Source organism: Cynocephalus volans, chromosome 11, assembly GCF_027409185.1.
Source record: "Cynocephalus volans isolate mCynVol1 chromosome 11, mCynVol1.pri, whole genome shotgun sequence".
NCBI lineage: Eukaryota > Metazoa > Chordata > Mammalia > Dermoptera > Cynocephalidae > Cynocephalus > Cynocephalus volans.
The window spans coordinates 61,424,483-61,447,839 of record NC_084470.1 but is presented as its reverse complement, the minus strand read 5'-3'; the positions used below and the strand labels follow the sequence as shown (position 1 = coordinate 61,447,839).

At 55.4% G+C, this 23,357-nt stretch overlaps 2 protein-coding genes across 6 annotated transcripts in view; both read right to left on the bottom strand.

The window, feature by feature from the left end:
• Positions 1 to 1,639: 1,639 nt before the first annotated feature.
• Positions 1,640 to 10,195, bottom strand: GRM2 (glutamate metabotropic receptor 2). Its single transcript, XM_063115192.1, has 5 exons — positions 9,746 to 10,195; positions 6,389 to 7,226; positions 3,658 to 4,733; positions 1,934 to 2,114; positions 1,640 to 1,713 (listed from the first exon to the last, which is right to left on the bottom strand). The coding sequence occupies exons 1-5, from the start codon at positions 10,193 to 10,195 to the stop codon at positions 1,640 to 1,642; spliced, it is 2,619 nt and encodes an 872-aa protein (XP_062971262.1).
• Positions 10,196 to 15,186: 4,991 nt separating this feature from the next.
• Positions 15,187 to 23,357, bottom strand: part of TEX264 (testis expressed 264, ER-phagy receptor) — a 30,626-nt gene continuing 22,455 nt past the window's right edge. For 2 of the 5 annotated variants that reach the window (XM_063114440.1, XM_063114439.1), the window contains exons 5-7: positions 19,280 to 19,448; positions 18,875 to 19,090; positions 15,187 to 15,764 (exon numbers count right to left, since the gene is read on the bottom strand). In XM_063114440.1, the coding sequence (XP_062970510.1) occupies positions 15,472 to 15,764; positions 18,875 to 19,090; positions 19,280 to 19,448 (678 nt within the window). In that variant the 3' untranslated portion in view covers positions 15,187 to 15,471. Of the gene's footprint in view, positions 15,765 to 16,634; positions 16,815 to 18,874; positions 19,091 to 19,279; positions 19,449 to 21,667; positions 22,095 to 23,357 lie in introns of those variants that run through there. The other 3 variants (XM_063114442.1, XR_010024884.1, XM_063114441.1) reach the window with 3 other exon arrangements.

Here is a 23,357-nt window from a genome sequence, read left to right as displayed (position 1 = left end):
TCAAAATTAGCAGATGAAACTATAGGATGCCCAGTTAAATTTGAATGTCAGATAAACAACAAAAAAATTTAGTGTATTTCCCAAATATTGTGATATATTTATAAAAAAACCCAAAAAACATCTTTTATGACACTCGAACTTAATGGGGCATTCTGTATGTTCTGCATCCCAGATGCTGGTTGGAAAGAAGTCATTCCTGAAATTTTCTTTTTTCCTTTTTCTGTTGCCATTTTTTTCATTGTTAACTCAAATTTCCACAGCCTTGGCAGCCTATGGATGCCAATGTGTTCACTTAAAAATAACAAATGTCCCTGGTCTGCCCGTCGCCTAACGCAGGACCTTATCCCTGTGAGCTACTGAAGTCTGGGGTCCCCAGAAACTGCCATATTATTCTGGTTCAGTGCCCATTGGCCTCAGGCCACGAGGGCAGCTTGTGCCTGGACTGAGCCCTGGGGCTGAGGCTGTGCCTTGGCACCCTCTGCTGGTGAGCCCCAAATGGCAAATGGGGGGGTGGATGCCCAAGGGCACTGGGTTCCACAACCAGTCCACAAGGCCAAAGCTCCTCCGGGGACTGGAGAAAGACCTTCTTCCCTGACTTCTCTCCGGGCCAATAGCAGGTGGCTTCTCCAACTGTCCAGCCTCTGCACTCCCTACCCCCGGCCTCACAAGCTCTTTCTGGCTTTATATGTGCCATGTGCATAGGTGACATTTGGTCCCATGCCTCCTCTTGGTTCCCTCTGTATCAAACACTCAGCCTGGCTCTGTGCTGACTAATTGCTCCTCCAGATGCCAGGCAGGCCAGCCATGGAAAAGCCCACCATTCCCAGGGGTCACGGTTAGTCCCCCTCCAGCCCCATTGCCCACAGCATCCTGGAGGAAATCCCTCCCTTGACTGCCAGATGAGTCTGTCCATTTAAACTTCCTGCCCTCTCCCCAGCAGTGCTTTAGCCAGTCTTCAGTGGCTCCTTTCAAAGGAGGACAGTTTATTCATTTTCCCTCTCCCCACCAGGCAGGCTGGGTCTGTCTTGGTGGCTGCCAGGTCCCAGCATTGGGCACAGAGCAGAGTCAACACTAGCAGAATGAAGCTTGAGAATCTGCGGCAGGTGCGAGGGTCCTCCCTGGGTCAAGGGCAAAGAATGATTTTTTTTAAATAAAGACACTTTATTTACAGGTAATACAAAATAAACCACAGGACAAACTACTGTACGGGGGTAGGAAGAGCCCCCACAATAACCACCCTCCCCATTCCAGAGTAACGTATATAAAAAATAAAAAAGGCCCTAGGACAGGGGAAGGGCTGGGCTGGAAGCACCTGTGCTGGTTGGGGATTGGGGCCTACAGTCCTCCGCCACACCGCTCAAGGGCAGAGTTCACCCTGGCTCACCCCCATCTGAGCCCTGGGCCTGGCAAGGAGGGGTCACAGCTGCAAGAGCAGTGGTGGCCATTGAAGATGCTCCCTTGCCAAGGACCCTGACTTCTGATTCTGAAGGGTTGGGGCAAGTACGTGGGTAAATGACTTTTGGGGGGCAGGGATGGGGTAGGCATTATTGCAGTGCTCCAGCCAACTTCCTCTTGCCCTGGACTCAGGTCTGCACTGGGTTCCGGGGAGCAGCCATGTCAGGGCAAGAGTGTGGGGTCTTCAAAGTGACGATGTTGTTGAGTCCACCACCTCACGGCCGTTGCAGACGGTGGGGACAAACTGGGAGCCAGACCCTACAGAAAGAAAAACTAAGGTTGGGGCTGATACTGCAGTCCTCCAGGCAGGGCAGGCAGCAAGGAAAGCAGGGCCCCGCTCCTGCCTTCTGTCCAGGGTCATCTGAGGCCATCCACCCCCAGACAAGGAGTCTCAGCAACCTGGGGAGTGGCCCCCAGGCCTGAGGAGCTGGGGTGGGGAGAGGGGCTACAGGTATGGAGGGGTGCTTAGGACGCTGACCTTGGCCGAGGCTGGAGCTGACCCGGGCAGTGGAACTGCCAAAGCGGCTGGTGGGCGCCCGGTGGCTAACCACGTTCTTCTGAGGCTGGAAGAGGATGATGTGCAGCTTGGGCGCAAAGAGGCAGCCGAGTACCACAGAGCCACTGAGACTGACCGACACGCACATGGTGGTGGTCTGTACCTGTGGTGGGTGAGTGGGTGAGCAGGCACAGACCAAGGACGAGTCTGTCCCAAAGGCCTGGTCTTGGCCCCAGGACCCCCTACCCAGGCTGTGGGGGAGCAGTAAGCATCCAACATTGGCTGTGGTCCACTTGCCAAACCCCAAAGGATTGCTAGGAAGGTTGCTCACAGTCCCAGGGTCAGCCTCAGTGGTCCATTTTCCCAGGAGACCAGAGTTCCAGCTGTGAGGGTGGATGTGCAAGAGTGCATGCAGTCTTGGGGGGGATACTTTGGGGGAAGGGGTGCAGGTATGAAGTGCACCCATAGGTGTGTGTGTGTATGTAGGTGTAGGTGTGTATATATCTGTGTAGATATATGTATTGGGACGGTGAGTGTGCACAGGTGTGTGTGTGTGTGTGTATGTGGGTTTGAGTGTGGGATGCATGGGGATGGATGTGGGTTTAGGCAGGGAAATGTGTGTGTGTGTGCCAGGTGTGCCAGTACTGTGTGTGCATGTGGAGATATGTGTATTTGTGTGTCTGCATGTGTGCGGGTGTATGTTTGTATACCAGTGCATGTGTATATGCACATTTGTGCACATGTGTGCTTGCATGTTTGTATCCCATGGGTAAATCCTTAGCCACCTATGATTGGCATGCAAATACAAACCATATGCAAATACAGGCTAAGTTGGAGCAGATTCCCTCCCCAGCCCTGGCCTCCACCACCCAACAGGTGGCCCAGTAGGTGCACACAGAACAGCCAAGCCCAGCGGTTCCTGGCCCCCAGCACTGCGCCACCACACACTGTCCTGAAGAAAAGGATTTTGCCTCAATTTTCCTGCTCCTTTAATTGTTAAGATTGTCATTTCAGACCCTAGTCTGCACTCCCATGCTGAGTGACACTTGGCAAAGGATTGATCCTCCCTGAGTCTTTGTTTCTTGTCTGTAAAGTGGGAGAGCCATGGAGATCCAAAGTATTGAGGATTAACCAAGATGATCCTCTTATCATTCAGAGCTCAGCTTACCAGTTGCCTCCTCAGACAGGCCTTCCCTGACCACCCCATCTTAAGTAGCCATTGCCCCTTGCCCCTGGGGAGAACCATTGAGACAACCATTGCCAGCTGGAACCAAATTTCTTTGGAAGCCACCACCAGGATACAGTTTCTACCTGCTTGAACCTTTCTCAACCGTACACCCTGGATCTCCTCCCCCTACGCTCTTTGCTTCACCTTCCCTGCCTTTCCCAGCTTCATCTCCCAATCCCTTCTGCAGCCAACCCCTCAGTGGATATATTTCTGCATCCCCATCTACTCCCAGGCTAGGGGAGGAAATCTAAGTCCTGAAATTGCTTGTCAGCTCTAACTCAAGTTCCGTACCTCCCTGGCCATTTCCCTGGGCCCCACTCAGCCCTCCTGCCTTCCCCTGGAGTCCACACAAGCTGTGGGCCCCTGAGTGAACATTTAACCTCTTGTAGCCTCAGAGTTATTAGTAGATTAAATGAGATGCCAAGAAACAGAGGGTCCGGTATCCCACTCCCTCCCAGCTCAGTGGCAGGTGGCTCACCCGGTAATCACTAGAGGTGACATAGAAGATGGGCAGGAATGCCAGCCAGATGATGCAGGTGGTGTACATGGTGAAGCCAATGAACTTGGCCTCATTGAAGTTCTCAGGGCACTTACGAGTCTTGAAGGCATAGAGCGTGCAGAGCGCAATGAGGAGCACATTGTAGGCCAGTGAGCCCAGCATGCTTGCATCACGATGGTTGCAGCGCAATATCACCACCTCCCGCCGTTCAGGGGCTGTCTCCTTGCCCGTGCCCGGTGCCTCCACCACCAGCCAGGTGGCCACAATGAGCAGTTGGCCAGAGATAAGTGCCAGACAGATGGCCACCTGCGAGGCGGGGCTGATGAAGCGTGGCCGCTGGGCACCCTCCCGGGCCCCGCCAAAGATGCGTGCAATGCGGTTGGTCTTGGTGAGCAGGGCTGAGTAGCAGACAGAGAAGGCAGTTCCCAAACCGAGGCGCCGTAAGGTGCACACTGCTGTGGATGGCTTGGCAATGAAGATGAAGGTCATGCAGTAGCAGAGGAAGACACCACCCAGCAGGATGTAGCAGAGCTCCCGACCTGAGGCCTTGACCACTGGCGTGGCATTGTGCCACACAAAGACTCCCAGCACAAAGAGAGTGGCCAGTGCACCCAGACAGGCGATGGTGACAGGTCCCACAGCCCAGGCATCACCCCAGCGTATGTACTCCTGGGGAAGCTCAAAGCAGCCAGTCAGGCTGGCATTGGGCCAGTAGCCCAGGCCGCAGTCAGCGCAGGTGAACTCGTCCAGCCGGTACTCATAGGGCTGGCACGGGATGCAGAGCCAGCAACAGACCTCACCTGGCTGCACGCTCTTCACCTCGTTCTGGAGGCATGGCTCACTGCAGCGAGAGGCGGGCAGGGGGCCTGCTGAGGGTGAGGCCCATGGGATGAGACTGGTGTCCAGAGTCAGGCCTTCTGCCCAGTAGCCCACCTTCTGGTAGTGATAGCGCCCGCTGCCTGCCCGCAGATAGGTGAAGATGTTATAGCGGCCAATACCATCACCAAAGCGGTCAAAGCGGACTTCATTGTGGGTGTCAGCTGGGCGGAAGGGTGCTGGAACGAAAAAGGGAAGGAAGAGAGGGTTGGATTGGTAGGTTACCCTAACCCTAACATGGAACCCAAATACCAGAGCTAAGGCCACCACTAGCCCTTCCAATCCTTACCCCAACTCTAAAGCCCATCTTGGCCCCAGCCTTTTTTCTAAATGAGAGGTAATAACAAATTCTTACCCCTAAACTGCATCATCAAACCCCAACCCTCATCAACCCTAATCCCCAAATGCAACCTCAGCCTTAAAGCCTAGGCATCACCACAAGCATAATGCCCACACCAGTCCTCAACCATGACTCCCCAAACCCAACCTTAGACCTCGTCTCCAACATGTTTCAGTCCAAGCCCCAAACCCCAACTTTATCACAACACACAACACAGCCCTCTCTTCAAATTTAACACAGAGATCCCAGAGCTAAAACCACCCTCAGTTCCAATTCTGGTGCCACTAATTCTATCAACAATAATCCTAGACCCAGCCTCTGCCAGTCCTAACACAGATCCCAGTGCAAACTGAATCCCAACCTCAGCAGTCACCTACAACACTACCATTCACCAGAATGTGCTCAGCAGCTGGAAAATCGCTTTCACTCTCCAGCCCAACTCCATCCCCTATGAACCTCACATCTCCCAGGCAGGCTCAGGAGCCAGGACTACAGCCAAACCTGGTTCCCATAAGAAATCAGGGATCAAGTAAGCAAATGACATGCATAAGGCCCCATGAGTGAATGGTGCAGCCCGGATTCAAACCTAGGCATCCTCAAACCCCTACTCTTTCAACACAGCCTCAAAGTTCTCAGAATCCAACTGCAGTCCTACCATAAATTCCTCCCAAGCCCAGCAGGCTGAATTTAGCCTTGCTCTATCATTAACTCAATCAATCCTCAGACGCCAAACCTGATCCCCACCCTGATTCTATCTCAAGTCTGAATGTCAATCTTATTGGAACTACTCTTCATCTTAACCTTGGGCCAGTGCTTCCAAGCTTTGTCAGCCCGGCACCCTCTCCCACTGTTCCCACAGTGATTCTTAGCGAAGCATAGTGAGGATTCTAAAGCACTCCTTTTTATTTTTGGTGACTGGCCAACACAGGGATCTGAACCCTCGGGCTTGGTGTTATCAGCACCACTCTCTAACCAAATGAGCTGACTGGCCAGTTTTTCTTAGAACTGGCACTTTTATTAAAATAACTTTTGATTTGAGGAGACTTTGGCTACCTTGGGTGGAAAATCAAGACTAGGAATAGAAATTTTCCCTGAATATAGAGTGTCACCCTGATGCTCATCCTCAGCTCACCCTGATTCTGACTCTCACTGCTGCCTGAGTATGGGCTGAGATCCCCCGGTCTCCACCCTGGCAAGACAAGCAGACAGGAGACAGAGGGCAGGGCACAAGCAGGAGCCAGAGACTCTCAAAGTGACAGGACCAGGCCAGAGGTCCACTTTCAGGAAGGGCCTCAGAAAGGTGGACACTCACGCCTGTCTCCAGTTGGAGTCCTCTCTGCCTAGCCGTCCTTGTTCTAGCTATGACATCAGCCTGGGTGAGTCCTTTACTTGCACTATGCTGTGTTTTCTTAGCCAAGTAATAAAACCTAAAGCCCTTCTCCTCCTCATCCTCCAAGAACCATCAGGCCAATGGACACTGGCCAGCTCTATTACCATCAAACTTGACGTTGAGCACAAAGTCCTTGTAGAGGTGGCGCCCGTTGACAGGCCTCATCGCGTCACAGAGGTGGGTGGTGTTGGGGCAGAGGGCACGGTGCATGTTGTGCAGTGCATGGGCCATGGCATACACTGCATTGACTACAAACATGATCTTGGACTCCTGCTCAAAGGGCACGGCCCGTAGAGAGTGGGCTGCGCAGTCTCGCCGCCGGAAGCTGCAGCGGAACCTCTGCTCCCAGAACTCACGGAACCAGGGGTTCCGGCTGTTGTTCCAGGGATCCAGGCTCCGGAAGTAAGAGGCAAAGTCACTGATGGGGTAAGAGGCCAGCTCGATGGTGATGGCGCCCTCAGCAGCCCCCTCACTGCCTGCCACCACACTCTCCAGGGCCCCCCAGCCATCACTGGCCACCCAGATGAAGCTGGCATTGAGGCGCTGGGTGGCAGCCAGCAGCTCACGGGCATCCTCAGAACGGGTAAACAGGACGGCCACGCGGGCACTGGGCTTCTGCAGCAGGGCTCGCACCACGCCCTCGAAGGCTGCACGGCTCATGGCCCGGCCCACCTTCTCCGAGGTGGCCACACAGATGTTGCGGGCACGGGCCTCTAGCTCAAAGGCCTCAATACCTGTCTCGCCATAGTCGCCCTCTGATGCCACAGTGGACACATAGGTCCAGTTGAAGAAGCGAAGAATCTCAGCCATGGCCTTGGCTTGGAAGAAGTCAGGGGGCACCGTGCGGGCAAAGTAGTCATAGCGGGACTTATCACTCAGCTTGGCACTGGTGGAGGCATAGCTGATTTGTGGGATCTGAAATAGCCTCAGGAGGTTGGCCACCTGGGGGAGGGGTAGAAAATGCAAAGATCAGAGACCAGGTCAAACACTAGAGACAGATGCATCCCCTACATCTAGCAGACCTTGGGATCAGGTGTTCACAAGGTCAACCCTTGAAGTTTCCCTCTCTCAAACGGTCTGTATTCTGACTTGATGAGTCTTTCCCCTGGCGGTAGGAAGTTTTCTATACCTGCCCATGGGCTGGGAGAGAGAAGACCCACGGCTGAGGCACCAGGGTCCTGAGCCACACCTGGATCCCTCTGCTATTCCTCTGCAGACACATGGCAGGGGAACCAAGGGAAGGCCTGGGGTGGAGAAAGGTTGGCACTTGGCTACACCAGGGACCGAGGGAGGCACAAGATGGCATCTGGGATGCTCAGGACTCCTAAGCTTTCTACCTGTTTGGGGGCAGATAGCCCTTCCCTAGAGTCAATTCTGATAGGATGATGGAGAAAGAAGATAAAGGCTCCCCCTGGAAGAAAGACACATATCTGACAGTCCCATGGCCCTGGCAGCCCAAGCCTTGGTTTCCATTGCATACCTGAGCCTGAAAAAAACAAGGTTCCCTGCTCTACACTGACTGTCTGACACCCCATCTCCCACCCTCAGGTCCCTGGGCCTGCCCACAGGAGTAGGATCCAGCCAAGGACCTAGTAGATGGTGAGTAGGTGAAAGCAGGACATGGCCCATGTTCCACAGGAAAGGGCTAAACCCTGTATTGCAACTGGGATGCAGTCTCTGACCCTGACAGTCTAGGGCTTAGTGTCCCCTCCCATATTTTCTACCTCTGTGCCCCTTGAGGTAACAAATCTCCTTGGGCTACAGTTTCTCATCTCAAGGCTGCTGAGCAGATAAAAATGTTAATGCATGGGAGGCCACAGTGCCTGGCATAGGGAAAATGATAAGATTATGGGCAAGGGAGAAGGAGCAGGAATGAGGAGGATCCTTAACAGGCAGGTACAGCCTAGGATGAAGGGCTGGGCTTTGTGTTGACCAAGACAAGGAAAAAGCAGACTAATGCTGAGGTGTGGGACCTACTATAGGGTGCAGGCAGCTTGTGATGGGAAGGAGGCAATTGGGCTCCTGCAGATAAATGCATGGGACCTTGAAGAGAATTGTTGGGAGGAGGGGTGCTGCAAAAGCACCCCAGAGGCTTCTGAAGACATCAGCAGGTAGGAGGCTGCCCACCTCTCCCTGCCATCAGCCAGAGCTACAAATGTAGATAGTGGCAGAGCCACCCCGTCCAAGCTGCTGCCTAGCTACCTCCAGCAGTCAAGACTAGCGGGACAGATAATCCACTCCTTATAGTAGGGGAGTGCCCAGGCCTTCCTCCACCCCAGGCCACAAGCTGACTCCGTGGTTCAGATTCTTGCTTCTTCTTCATTTCTCTTGAACAAGCGTTCCAGGTCAGGAGTCCTAGCCCTATGCCTAATGGCAATGTCAGCTGGCCTCCTAAAGGAAGCTAAGGCCTCCCTTATGTCCCCCAGTTCTGGCCTCATCTTCTAGCAGCCTATGCTGGGCACCCAGCAGGCGAGGATCTGGACAAGAGGTGGGACCCAGTCAGGGAGGGAGTGGATCCCACCTGTGCTAAAGCAGCCAGGTGTGTCCAGGGTATAGCCCAGGCAGCAGCAAAGGGATGTCAGCTAGGCCGGCACCCTCTGCTGAAGCCAAGCTACAGGGCTCCCTCTGCTGACCCCTTGTGGGAGAGCAGGAGGCAGGGGGTGGGGGAAGCTGCTTCCCTCACCTTCTCACCCCCTGAAGACCCTAGGGTACCCAGCCCCCTACCCCCACACACATTCTGCTTCTTTTCCTCCTGGGTCCCCTACCCTGTTTCTCTTCTCTGGCTGATCCTGGCTTCTATCTATCCACCCCTCTCTAATCCAGGGAGAGATGCTCTGACAGATCAGGAGGCCCTTGGCTGAGAGCCCTGATTTCACATCTCCATTTTGCCATTGCTTTGACTTGTGGCCTGCCTCTCTCCAAGCCTGTTTCCTCATCTATAAAATGAGTTAATAATGATAACAGCTAATATTGACTATGCCCTTGTGACTTGCCAGGCCCTCTGATACATGCTTTGCACGTATCACCTCATTAAATTTCTACAATAAACCTAAAAGTAGAAAGTGTTGTGCGTCCCAATTTATAAGGAGGAAACAGAGACACAGAAAAGAGAAATAACCTGCCCAGGTCATGCAGTTACTAAGTGGGGAAGCCATGACTCAAACCCAGAGGTCTGACTTCAGAGGCCTGGATATTAGGCCTCTCAGGGTTGTTTAACATCAGGAGAGTGTGTGTGTGTGTGTGTGTGTGTGTGTGTGTGTGTGGTGGGAGTGGCTCAATCTCTAAAAATTGACCCCCATTATGTGACAGGGGCACTTTTAGTCTTTTGTAAAAAGCTACTGAAAAGAAGCTTCTAGTCCCCCTTCCAATGCGTGGCAGCCTGGGAGCCCCTGTTCAGTGGGAATTCTGATCACCTCCTCTGGCCTCCCTCCCCAGCCACCCTTTAGGCAGCCTCAACGTACCTGGATAGAGACGTCACTGTAGGAGCCGCCAATGACACCCGTGATAGCAGTGGGGGCATCACCATGGGTAGCATAAGAACCATCAGGGCAGATATGACGTGAGCCATCAGCACCGCGGCTGAGCGAGGCACGTACAAAGTCCAGTGCCTGCTCCAGGGCGTGTGTGTCCTTGGAGCAGCTGTCGAGGATGTGTGCACCCAGGCGCACACCAGGCAGCAGGTGAGGGTCGCGGTTGATGCGATCCAGTGCGAAAAGCATGGCTTCCAGACGCTGGATACCACGGTGCTCATTGACAGGGCCGCAGTCCTCCATCGGGCCGCCCTTCTGGTGCACTGGGAACAGCCCACCCAGTACCAGGTCCCCCTCCAGGGTCAGCACCTTCTTGGCCGGGCCCTCAGCCACAGTGCCCCACAACAGCAGCAGTGCCAGGAGCCCAAGCAATGATTCCATGGCCCCAAAGGGGATGGATAGGTCCAGCAGACCTGAGTCTCCAGGGGATGAGGGTAGAAGCAGCAAAGGCAAAGAGAGGAGGAAACAGGGATCAGGAAAGGACGGACAAGAAGAGAGATGAGAAGGGACCCAGCTCCTGCAGAGAGATAGAGAGATGGACAAACAGACAGGGAGAAGCGGAATCTGAGAGCAGCTGCCCCTTCTGACTCTGGCTCTTCCCACACCCTTTCCCCAGGTACTAAGGAGCCAAGGAGAGTGTGTGGTGTCACTAGGCTGAGAAGTTCCTGGGACAACCCCGGGCCTGTCTCTCAGCCCTGCCCTGATCTGGGCTGAAGATTGGCCCTGTGCCCCTACCAAACTCAACAGAGGGGGAGGGAGGCAGGGAGTGGAGGCTCAGGCAGAGGACAGGAGACCCCAGCCAACACTAAGCCCTCTGTAAATCAAAGGGTGTCCAATACCCTGCACAAACCTCACAGGACCCCTAGGTCATTACCTTTGCAGCAGAGGCCATGACAGAATTACAATCTCGGGAGTCCAGTTCCCATCCTGAGCCTTGGATTTCCAGAGAGGGGGCACTGCTGTCTGAGAACCCACCAGGGAAGAGGGAGGGAAGAGTCTCTAATGAACAGTCTCAAACCCCTGAGGAGACTGGAGCCCAGGCAAACACCCTTGGGTCCTAGCCTCTGGTTCTTAAAAAGCTGTCCCCACAGGTCCGGCCCGTGGCTACCTCGGGAGAGTGTGGTGCTGATAACACCAAGGCCACGGGTTTGGATCCCTATATAGGGATGGCTGGTTAGCTCACTTGGGAGAGCGTGGTGCTGACAACACTAAGTCCAGGGTTAAGATCCCCTTACCAGTCATCTTTTTAAAAAAAAAAAAAGCCATCCTCAGAGTCTCCTGACCAAGGAAGAAATAGAGATCCTAGGCACCGGGAGCGAGACAAAGAGGTGGAGAAGGTGGCCTCAGGGAGGGCACCCAAGTGGCCAGAGGTTCTAAGTGAACAGGGCAAGTAGATGTGAGTGTCTATGTGTGTCAGGGGTGGGCGGCAATTTGGCTGATCAGAATCTCCAAGCAGTGCTGAGGGTGAGAGTTTTGGACTCCCTAGCTCTTTGCAGGATGCTGTTTGAGACTTTGTGCCTCCGTTTTCTCTTCACTCCAAACCCAGCAGAGAAAGTCATAATTTCCAATCTCCCCATCCTCAGCCTCAGGCTCCTGTCACCCTGGCCCTGGCCCTCAGAGACCCCCTCCCTCTTCCACTCTGCTTCCTGTCATTTGTAACCCAGTTACCTTCCAAAACACATGGGCTCTTACAATCTCACAGTCTTGGAAAGGCTGGAAGAGGAATCTTTCCCCAGAACAGGAAACTGAGGGCAGCAACTAGTTCAAAGACCCTGTGTCCTCGCCACAGACACTGGGGCTCCTCACTTTGCCCTCTCAGTTCCCCAGGGCTAATCCCCTGCTGGTGCCAGGGCAGGGGACTGGGCTCCTGTGAGGACCTGGAAAGAAGCGGCTCAACCAGACAAACAGGAGAGAGAAGCAGGGATGAAGACCAACACAGATGGGGACGAGGACCCAGATCGGGGCTGAGGCCACAACTGATCAAGTCTGTGAGCCTCCCACAGGGGAGGCTGGGATGGAAGCTCCGAGGCAGGGAAGGGGACAGAACCCCAGAGTTGGACAGCCAGGGGGACCTGGGCCACAAAATCTGGGCAAGGAGTGAAACCGAGAGGCTGAGACAAAGACGGAGGCACAGACAGAAAGAGGGACCAGAGGACGCTGGAGCAGAGGGAACGGGGTAGCGCGATGCAGGGAGTGCATTCTCTGGGGAAGAAAGGCGGGACGCCCAGGGCTTTCTTCCCGCTTCCCGAAGCACCCAGAGAGCACCGTCTGGACTCCCCGGCCCGGGCACCCCAGAACTCGAGGGCCCCCAGGGCCCCGGGACGTGGGGTCAGTGCCTAAAAGGTCGGCAGCGGTCGTGGCACCACGGGCTCACCCTACCTGGCGCGCCCGGCTCTGGCACGGAGAGAATCGGAGTGGAGCTGGGGGCGCGGGGCTCCTGCTCCAGCTCGCTCGCTCGTTCGTTCGCTCGCTCTGCGCTCTCCGCCCGGCCGCTCGCCTCGCCGCTTTCAATCGCCGCCCGCCCCGCCCCGTCCCCGGCCCGGCCCGCCCCAAGCCCCTCCTCCGTTCCTCCCTACTCCGGGTCTCCCGCTACCAACTCGGCCTCCGCCTCCCGCCGGACCCCTCCACAGCTCCTCGCCCTGCGCCTCTGGCTGCTTTTCGCGGGACCACAGGGCCTGGAGCTGTCCGCCGCGTGGTGCTGAATCCCCGGGAGCTCCCGCTCTGCGCTGGAGCAGGTGCCTCGAGGCCCCTTCCACCCCAGAGTCAGACTGCATCCCAGAGTGAGGCGGAAAAAGGGCACAGGGCATGGGGTTGGGAAGGTCACTGATTCCGAGAGGTGCTCACGGTGCAGTTTACCATTTTCGAGAGCAGGGGAGCTGGCCCTAGGGTCCCAGGGTGGTCCCGGGATAGGTAAAAGGGCACATGAGAGATAGGTGGAGTGCTTAACCTGCTGCCACAAGTCTGTCCCTGTCCTCACATCCATTTGCCGCACCCAGAGACTGCAGCTCAGTCCACATGCCAGGCCTGAGGTGGGGGCATGTGTCTTCAGCTTCAAGTAAGAGCTGGGGCCTGAGTCACTAGGAGGAAAAGATTAGGAGGAAAAGACTAGGTGGTGGTTGGGGGTGCTCGGAGGAGGATGAGGCCTCCTTTTCCTTCCTGCAGATGATCTTTAAAGCTACTACCTGCCCCCCGCCCTCCACTAATCCCCACTCTCATGTACAAAGGGTATTTATGGCAGATATATCGACCTGTGGGGGTGGGGGTGGGGCTGCAAGGCCAGGGACTAGGGTCAACCCTAAGGGACATGCTGGGGCCAACAGGGGGACCAGGAAAGGGAGGGGGCTGGGGAAAGCCTCCTGGAATTGGCTGCTGCGTAGGAGGGAGTGAGAGCTGGAGCCTAAGCAGAGGGAGGACAGCTCTGAGAGGATGCTCTTGACTCCTCCCTCCCACAGCAGGACGGGGACGGACACCCCTGCGTAGGGGGTGGTGGATAAGCTGTAGTGCCAGACTGTGCTGAGGGATTTGGGGAGAGGGCCTGCACCCAGATCTAGCCCCAGAGTCTATGCTATCTTCCACCAACATGTACATACACTTCTAACTGCTAAGGGACACAGCATCCCTACACATTCCTCTGGCACTGCCCTTTCTTTCACAGGTGTCAGTGGAACTAAGGTTAGCTCAGACACATGCTAATGAACATGCCAAGCCCAGGCCCCTCAGGCACACAGATCCACATATGCATGTGGCAGTTGGGGGAGGGGGGATCACCAAGAACAGCCTTTTACACTGTACACAGAAACCCCATGTCCCACTGCTCTGGAAAGAACACAGCTTTGAAACAAAACAGACACATCAAACCCAAACAAACCCAATTACTAATGGAAGAGAAGGTGGCAACGGGATGAGGGTTCAGAACTGTCAGACAAGGCTGGAGAGACAGACATGCTGTCTTCCAGTTCCCACTCTGCAACCGGCTGCTCTTGCCCTCTCTGGGTGGCTCAGAGCAACTGCTCCCTGGGGTAGGTGCAATGGGACAGGCCCCTGGAGCAGACGGGTTGATGTCAGGAGGTTACTCAGGTGAGAGGAGCCGCACAGCAACCCCAGCCACACTCCCAACCCACTCACCAAGGCAGCCTCATAAAAGACACAGGTATGGCTATGCACAGCACCAGGCAGAAGCCCATTACGTGGCCCACAGCAAGTGAGCTGCACAGTCCCACTGCAGCACACAGACATGCAGTTACACACACAACTATGCAGCCGCCACTCCCAGCTGTGTGTGCAGACAAGGACATACACCCAGCCTTACACGCTTAGCTCTATATGTGGATGTGGCCACATGCATAGCAATATACATAAACATATAACCACATACATCTATACAAGTAGACACAGCCATAATACATAGCTGTACATGTGGCCACTCCCTGAAGCACATGTGGACATGCCCATACATACATCTGTACACATGGCCACACAACCATAAGAGAACATATGGACACATGGCCACATAAATAGCTGTACACATGGACATGTCCACACATACAGTTGTAATACACTGCTGCACAGATCCATAGCTTTATATATGGACAGACATACAACAAAACAGTTTTAACACATGAACACACAACCTTATACACAGCTGCACACAGACACACACAAATAGCTGTATATGGACAAAGCCTCCATAGAGATGCTCCTAGCTAGCCAGCCACACACACCCCTATAATACAACCACATACAGTTAGACACACAAAGCACAACAACACACGCACATAGCCACATAGCCATCCACACAAATACAGTCATGCCCAGCCATGATCATATCCTGATATTCACTCGGGCACAGCCTCACCTAAGAACGCCACCAGCAGCCCCATCAGAGGTTACACAGAGCAGAACACAAGTGCATGTATGCACATGCACACACACAGGTACATAGGCACTGGCAGGCAAGCAAAGATGCCCTCACCTGCTGGGGAGGTCCCAGCATGAGCACAGGCACACTCCAGCCACAGACACAAAGGCATCCCTTGGAAGCAGACAAAGGCAGGCTGTGAACTCTCTACCCCTGAGCTCCAGAGGGCACCCTGTGCTCAGCACTCGCACCCTTGCTCTGCTCCACCTCCTCTCCAGCAGTCTGGGGGATCCCCTAGGGATGCTGCAGTGGAGGGGCAGCTGTCCATTGAAGTCACAGAGCAAGAAGCTGGGAGCTTCCAACACCCCCCTCCTCCCACCTCAGGGTACCTGGCCATGTTCCTTCCTCTCCTTGTGCTGGGGGGGCTCCTGCCCACTCCCGACCTACCAGCACAGGATTTCCTGAGGTAGAACTAGACAAAAAATGCACAGCCCAAATCCAGGTGAAACAAGAAAATCATTTGCTTTATTCAGGGTCCTGGAAGCTCCAATGTGAGCCTGAAAAAAAACACAACAGGGGGAGCAGCACTGGGGGCTGGTGCAGAAAACAGTCCCTGGCTCCTTTGGCCCTGGGAGCCAAAAGGGCAGTGAGGAGAGGCTTAGCTAGAGGCCTGGGGTGGGGGATGTCAGGTCCCCCAGACACTCCCGGCCCTGGCCTGGGCCAGGAGGTGAAGGAAGAAAAGGGCTGGAGAGTGCTCAGTTCCTTAGCAACTGCACCACAGGAGGGTGCAGGCCATGGGTTACTCCTTGCCCTTCTCAGGGATACTGGGCTCCTGTGGCCACTTGGTGGCCCCCAGGGGCTCGGTCTCAGGGTCCAGCTGTGGCTCTCCCAAGGGCCCCTCGCTCTCCAGATCCAGCTCCTCAAAGGATGAGCCACTGGCACCCGACTCGCTGTAGCTGTGCTCGCTGCGGGTATCACCATCATCCCAGGCACGGCTGCTGGCCCTAGGGGACAGTGTGGCGGCTGAAGTCTCACGGCTTCCGGGGCTCACCTCCAGGCTTATAGAACTCGTTTCACTCATTGTGTCAGCTCCTGTGGCCAGGATAAGGGAGCATAGGTTAGCCAGGATTGCCCCTGTCACCTCCTCCTGGGAGAAGGCAGAGGCTCTACCACCGGCTCGGCAATGGCAACTCAACATACACGGTCTACTCATGAATAATACAGCCACTCCTGGCTCAGGAGGCTCATTCCAGCTGCCCTCTGCCCTCTGCCCTAACTAGGGCTGCACTGAGGCAGAGGGAAAGAAAAGTGGGGGAGGGAAGGAGAGGGGAGAGCAGCCAGCTGTGCACTCCTCTCCCTACCCTGAATTAGCCTCAGCTCCCTGCACTCCCACAAAGCCTACTGTCCTCTCCCCCACATCCATTAAGGGCCACTCAGCCCCAGGGTGAGGAGCTGAGGGTAGAACAAAGAGACCCAAGTAGAGTCCCCTCCATCCCCCACCCATTTCAGGCTTGGAGAGAGATCTGTCCAGGGCCAGCTACAAAACATTGTTGCATAAGGCATGAGAACTAAGAATGGACCAAGATGCCTACTCTCCAGCCCCCCTCCACCATGCAGGGCTCCCCAAGGAGCAGCCATATCTGGGAAATCAGCTGGACCCTGCCTCTGGCCCATGTTGTGTCCCCTCTTGAGGAGGAGGCTAAACAAAAGTAGGATGGAGAAATCCTGAGATATACTCCACCAGTTGCAAGGAAGGTGCTGGGATGAAGCATTTTAAGGGCTTTCTCCCCTATGCCTGCATCAACCCAGAGGAACTCATATCCACCCCACCCCCAACCACTGTGCTTCCTAAGCCACAGGGCAGCAGAAGGGGACCATGAAAGCACTCTGCTGGTGGCTGGGGAGCCCCAAAACTGTTGGCTGAACCGAGGACCTAGACCTCTTCTAGCCTGCTCCTCCTACCTCCAATACATCCTCCAAGCAAGCAGCCCCTTCATTTGCCCTGTCCAGGAGCAATCCCTCAGTTCATCTCCCCAGATCAGAGGTACTAAATGCAGTTGGGAGGTGGCAAGGAGCAACAAAGAGCTCATGCCCACTGTGTGCAGGAATCCAAATTGAGAGAAGGCTGATAGGCCACCTTGCCTGTGTGAGGGGAAAAGGGGCAGCTGTCAAACACCACAGAAAGTGAGGGGTGGGCCAGCTTCCCTAGCTCCTGTCTCCACAGTGATGGAGCCCTGAGCCAGGAACAGCTGGGAACTGCGTGGCACTTGGACTTGGCCTGGAGCTTTCTTTGGGGCCTAGGTTGGGGTGGGAGGGGATTTAGGGTGTGCTCCCACAGTCCACTTGACCCCCAGAAGATGCCCTCTGGGCCCTGACAGGTGAAGTGAGCCCTGAAAGTGCCAGGCTTCTGGCCCAGGGCCCTCCTATTGCTGGGGCCCCAGGCATAGTTTCCAAGGTGGAGGCATGCAAGTAGAACGGAGTGGGAGTCCAGGCTGAGCTTTAAGCTATGGGTGGTTCCCTATGACACTGACGCAGGATTCCAGCCCCTCACTTGCTCCTTAAATAATGATCAGTGCCCCAGGAGCTACAGGCCTGAAAGGAACAAAGGAGAGGGATAGTTTCTCCCTGGCCCATTAAACTGCCATGTTCTGTCTGCCCGCCTGCCCACCCACCCATTGGCTCTCTTGAGACCCTGTATGGGAACCTGCCTACTTCCCAGCCAGCTACCTCCTCCCTCCCAGCTCCCGGGCCAGGAGTGACCAGGAAGGAGCCTAGGGTGCCTCCCAGGGAGCAGCATGCTGGGATGAAGACAGCCCCTGGGGACATATGGACACCTCTGGCAAAGAAGCCTGAGGCAAGGAAGTGACATATCTATAGCCCCAGCAAAGTCTACACAGAAAGAATTCCCACAGTCCTGAGCCTGTATCCCTGGGGAGAGGACACCAGGCAAGAAAGGGCAGTATCTAAATCCCCAGGGCTACTGGGGTGGGGGATGTGAAGCCATCACCTTCACCCCAGTCCCTCCCTCTCCCTCTGCCAACAGCCAGTGCAAGATCAAATATTCATCGCCTCTCTGGAGCTAAATAATACATCAATGTAATAACAGGCACAAGGCAGCTAATCACCCCCTTTCACCTCCCAGCCCAAGCCAGAGCCTCAGCAGGGACAGGCCACCTTTGGGCAGCCAGGCACCTACCATGTACCCACCACGCACTGCTGTGTGAGTGGCATGCACCTGGCGGGTGGACACCCAGAGTCTGCCCTGGGTGTCAGGACAGGCCCTGTCAGAGGTGGGCAGACCACTCATCTCCCACACCAGGAACTGGGCGGGCAGGCTGGTGGGGAGGAGGACAGAGCGAGGAGCTGGGGGGTGTGGGAGCTGCGGCTGCAGCCAGCTGTAGCAGGTGCCAAGTAGTCCTTCAACACCCAGGCAGGCAGTGTTTGGGAGAGAAGGAAGTTGGGTGGATGGGCCAAGGAGGGGGAGGCAGACAGCAGAGGGAGGTTGCAAGAAGGTCAAGGTGCTCCTCCTTCCTGCCTTGAGGGCTGCCTGGGCCTGCTGACCTTGTGCCACGTCCTGTGCCCACAGTAGGGGCACTGAAGAGTGTCTGCCAGGCACTACCAAGCAGAAGGGAGCAGTACCCCATGGAGGTAATTAAGTGGCAGATGAAGTTAACTGTATTGGACACAGGCCCCTAGGGAGTAGAGACTGCCTCCCAGTACTCTCCCCACAAGCCCCTGCCAACACGTCTCTCTAGGGTGACCTTGGCTGTTAAAGACTGGATGGGCAGAGACAGTCTCCTAAAGAAGGATAGGAAGAGGGACAGTCCCTCTCCCCACAGCCCAGTACTACTCCTAGAAGTCATGGACTTCCAGAGCCACACAAGACTTCATCAGGATGGCCAAGTATTGGGCCCCACTGGGACCACTTGAGATATTACCAGCCGACCCCCATGCCCCTAGGGACAGGGTCACAAGAGGTAATAGCAGGTGGGTGGGCTGAGAGCAGGTAAACAGCCTGCTGGCCTGGACCTCGGGCATCAAGGCTGCCAGCAGGCGTAGGGCAGGCTCAGGTAGAAGGGGCAGGGGACTGATCTGGCTCACCTCTGCATGCTCCCTAGTTGCATTTTGACAGGGAGAAAGTAGCTGGCTCTGGGTGGGGCCCCATACTGAGGGACAGGAGAACACCTTGTTCCCCTCCTTACCTTCCAGATCCAGTGCCAATTTTACTTCCTGAGGAGCCCCACCCAAGCGATTCCTTTCCTGAGCAGCCTCAGTCCCCTCCCATGAGCATCCAGCTGTCTGTGATCTGTGTTTCCAAGGGTACTCCTGTGGCATCTGAAGGGAATCCAGGCAGGGTCTTTGTATCTGTGTTGCCAGGGTTAATGGGTGTGAATCCACAGCTACATAAATCCACGTGTCTGGAAACAGGCAACTCTGCATGTGGATCCTAGGGTAGGTGGGTCTCCTTCCTCCCTCTGCCAAGCATAGCCTGACACCCACAGTGCCAACCCAGACAGGGAGGGGCCTCCTCAACCATGCCCCTGGACATCCAGAAGAGGGGGCTCCAGGCAGGGCCTCACTCTCATTCCCCCCCACCCCTTCCATACCTGTGCCATCCATTTGGGCGTCACTGGCCTCCAAAAGCCCCCGGCATTTCCGCTCTGTCTCCTTCACCTCAGGCACATAGAAGTCTCCCTGCCGTGCCAGTGGACACATGAAATAGATCTGGTCTTGCTGGTAGATCTCCAGCCGAGGGTGGGCACACAGCTTCCGCTCCTAGCCAGAGTGGCAAAAGGTGGAATAAGCCCTACCAGGTCCCTGACCCACTTGCTCCTGGGTGGCCCCTGAGGAGGTTCAGCTTCCTCCTGAGGCCCAGGGCTGGGGTGGGCAGGTGGAGAAACAAACGCAGCTATCAGTGTGTTTAGAGATGGGAGGAGTTGGGAATGTGGATTCATGAGATGTCTATTGCCTGAGCCAGTCCCCCACCCCAATCTCTTCCAAGTTCCAAACCCCTGCTGAGGTAGGCACATGCAGAATACCCTGAGAGCAGGCCCCACACCAGGGTGCAGTGGTCTCAGAACACAGGAGTCCTTAGAACAACACCCTAGGGCAGGTGCTAAAAGAACCCAGGAGCCTGGCAATGCTAATCCTATGTGTATGTCTGGGACCAAAAGACTGTTCCAGAAGGCACTGGTCTCACAGAACCATGAAACTTAGCACCCCTGGATCACCCCAGGACAGGGATCCCATGAACTATAGCCCCAGGCACCCAAGCCAAGGTCGGATCTGTCAGACTTTCCTTTCCAGGATGCCCTGACCTCCTCTCCACCCTAGACAATGCTGACTGACCCACAGATATCAGGAGAGTCGAGGGCCCCTGCCCCTACGGACATGTTACCGCAGACCCTGAACAGGATGCTCCAGGCAGATAAACCCTGCTCCCACTCCCATTCCCCTGCTAGTTCAGGTCCAAGTCAACCTCTGAGACTATCAGATGTGGTCTCACACTTCCTCACACCTGGACCTAGGGTTTCAGCAGAGGAAGAAGAGGAGCAGACCCTGGGCTGGAGAGGCAGGCAGGACAAGTAGGTATAGCACAGGACATTACCCAGTGAGCTAAAGTAGCAGTTGTTAGGGCCCCAAGTCCTGACAGGTACTCCACTCCCCTCTGCCTGGACACATCCCCAACTATGCATGGAAGGGGGCAAAGGCACATGCCAGAGCTGCCCCGAGGCAGGCAGGAACAATCAGAACAGGGGTCAAGTGCCTCTCGCTCAGAACCCCCAATCCTTTCCTGCAATAGAGCACAATTACCCACTAAGATGACTGCGAGGCCCCTGCCCTGTCACAGCTCGCCCGCCAACCTTCACAACACAGCTATTTATAGCACCCGCCCGGCTCTCTCCAAGAGCTCTGAAATGAGCTTTCCACTTAGCAGTAATGAGAGACTTATTGCCTGGTGGGGAGAAGCCACTCTAGGACTCCACTTGCCAGCCTGCCTGGCCAACCCTAGGGCCAACCCTACTCCAAACAAAGCAAGTGAACAGCAGTAAAAACAAGCCCACAGAAGAAAAAGGAAAGGAGGAGTAAGCCTGAAAGGTTTATCCAGCTAGGACCCTCAGTAGCCAGCTGGAGGGAGGGTGCATCTAGGAAGCCATGCGGGAGGTGATGGCCTGGCCCAAGTCTAGCTGCGGCTCAGCCTCTAAGTCCACAGGTGACCCGGGCAGAGCTTTTCATCCCAAGTTTCCATGTGCTCAACTGCAGAGTGGAAAACCCTACCCCTGATGCTTCCAAGGTCAGTGAAGCAAAGTCATTATTTTTAATAGTTTCAGTCCAATCTTGTTTGCCAACCTGGGTGCACTCCAAGCCTCCTCCATCTCATGAGTCCACATTTCCAACTCCTCCCATCTCTAATCATACCGATGGCTGCCTTTGCTTCTCCACCTGCCCACCCCAGCCCTGGTACTCAGGAGGAGGCTGAACAAGAACACGATGTCCGGAAGCTGGAGCTACCAGGCTCGGGGGGCCCTCAAATGCCAACACTTAGAGGCAGCATCTGCCGAACCTTAGCCTCACTCAGCAAACTAGACCAGGTCATCGAGGCCAGGGAGCCTCCCTGAAAAAGGTCCAGGTCCTTCCCTGGTAGCCAGAAGGAAGAAAAGTGTCCCTGAATCCAGTCAGGGCATGTCCTTCACCAGTATCCTCCTGCTCTGAGTATTTGAAGGGTCCAAAGGGAAGCCATGAGTGGCCATCGGCTATCTCAAGAGCTACAGACAGCTAGCTTTTGAGGATGTTCCCAGAGACTGAAGCCTGTGTCCACCCAGAGATGCCAGGGACAATGGGGACCCTACCCCAACCCCTGCCAACACTAAGCCCACCTCGCTAGCTTCCCTTCTGGAGGAGCTTGGCAGTAATAGCGAAGATAAAAGGGAGTAGTGTTCTTTCCACCCTCTCTTCTAGGTTGGGCATCAGGGTGGGCAGCACCAGGCACCTACCCTGTGCCACCTGCTCTGCCAGCCCCCTCGTTGGCAGGCGGGAGGCAGCTCTGTGGCTGCTCTGCGCATCTGCCTCCTCCAGAGAGCTGGGCTCTGAAGTTGCCTGGCTGTGGACAACCCCGTTGCCATGGAAACTGCATCCTCCATCCTCACAGTCGCCTTCATCTCAAAGCCATCAGGGAGAACAGAGGAACGGGGAGATGGAGGATGGAGGGAAAACTGTGGCCCAGCTACACAACCCTTCCTTCCTTGCCAGGCCCTCTCTCCTCACAGCATGCCACACAGGGAGCACTAGCTGCCCAAGCCTGCCTTCAGGCCCCTGGCAGGGCAGCCTCAGACCCAAACCCAGCCTGGTCCTACCCCCTGCTACCTGGGAACCCCTGGCCCTCCCTACTGGAGGGAGGCAGGGAGCTAATTAAAATCCCATTGACTGCTCAGCCCCATATCATTATAGTACATACTGAGTCCTGTCAAAATTCAGACTCAGGAGCAGAGGGGAAGGGACAGGAAGAAGGCAAAGGGATGAACTTTCAAGCCAGGCACATAGACAGGGAAAGGGCTTATAGCCGCTCCCGCAACCCTTCCTGGGAGACCCCTCTCTCTTCCATGCTCTGCCCACTAAGCAAGAATGAGTCTAGTGGAGGCTGAGGTTGGAGGATGAGGGAGCAGGAATAGCCATATGCCCTGTCCCTGAGTGATCAGGCAAAGAGAACAAGCTCTTTTCCTGCCAGGTGCAACCTCTGAAGGAGGAGAGGGTGGCCATGGCTGGCTCTCAGGTCCTCACTGCAGAGCAAGAGTTATGGCCTGGGCAGCATGTCTATGAGCTGGTAAATATTGGAAAAATCACTGGAGGAAGGCAAGGCAAGCTGCCTCTCCCTAGCTAGCCCCAGGGAGCCCTTGGAGAGTAGACTGCCAATGGCCAAGAACATCAGCTCAATTCCATACCACCTCCATGCTGGGACTGCTGGAAAAAGGAGACTGAATGGGTCTGGAGTCCTCGTATTCCTGGGCACAACCCCTTCCACAGCCCAGACAACCAGAGGTGCTGTTGGGACAAGGGTACCCGCGCTGGCCACTGAAGCCACTGGCCATCTGACAAGCCCACAACCCATAGCAGCTTACTCCCACACAGACTCAAGCAAACCATAAGGCCACTCTCCAAGGTTGGAGAGATGCAGACATCCATAGTGCTCTCCACTTAACAGGAAGAAGTCAGGGAATTGTGCCAAGGTGCTTCCAGGAACTGCTGGACACTGGATTCAGGAGTTCCAATTCTTCAGACACACGTCTAGGCCTTCCCTCCCACCTGGGTCTTCCACAAGCAGAAACAAGGAGGGGACAGAGGACACCATCCACGATGTAGGAATTTCTAGGAGACCTTAGTCACTGCCACTTACACCCTTCCCCACCCTCCCCTGCACCAATACCAGCTCACTCACCAGGGATGCTGGTGGACAAGGGAAAGAGCAGCTCACCCACCTTACACGAGGCTGTTACAGTGCCACTGCCTCAGCTAACGGCAGAACATACCACACACTCATTCCTCAGCTCAGGCTGAGCATATCTCAGGGTGGGGAGGTGCAGAAGCATTCAGCCCACTCAGCTCAGGTCCCACAAAGGGGCCAGCCTGGTATGCCAGGCTGACGTTATCCCACAGGACTCACGGTGCCTCTCCTGGCAGGTCTTTCTG

What these genes read in the sequence shown, in the direction of transcription:
- GRM2 (XM_063115192.1), bottom strand. Translation starts at nt 10,195, where the DNA reads ATGGAATCATTGCTTGGGCTCCTGGCACTGCTGCTGTTGTGGGGCACT. An exon ending in GCTCAACGTCAAGTTTGATG is followed by an intron (nt 4,734 to 6,388) that starts GTAATAGAGCTG and finishes TTTTCGTTCCAG; the next exon opens with CACCCTTCCGCCCAGCTGAC. An exon ending in CAGCTCCAGCCTCGGCCAAG is followed by an intron (nt 1,714 to 1,933) that starts GTCAGCGTCCTA and finishes TTCTTTCTGTAG; the next exon opens with GGTCTGGCTCCCAGTTTGTC.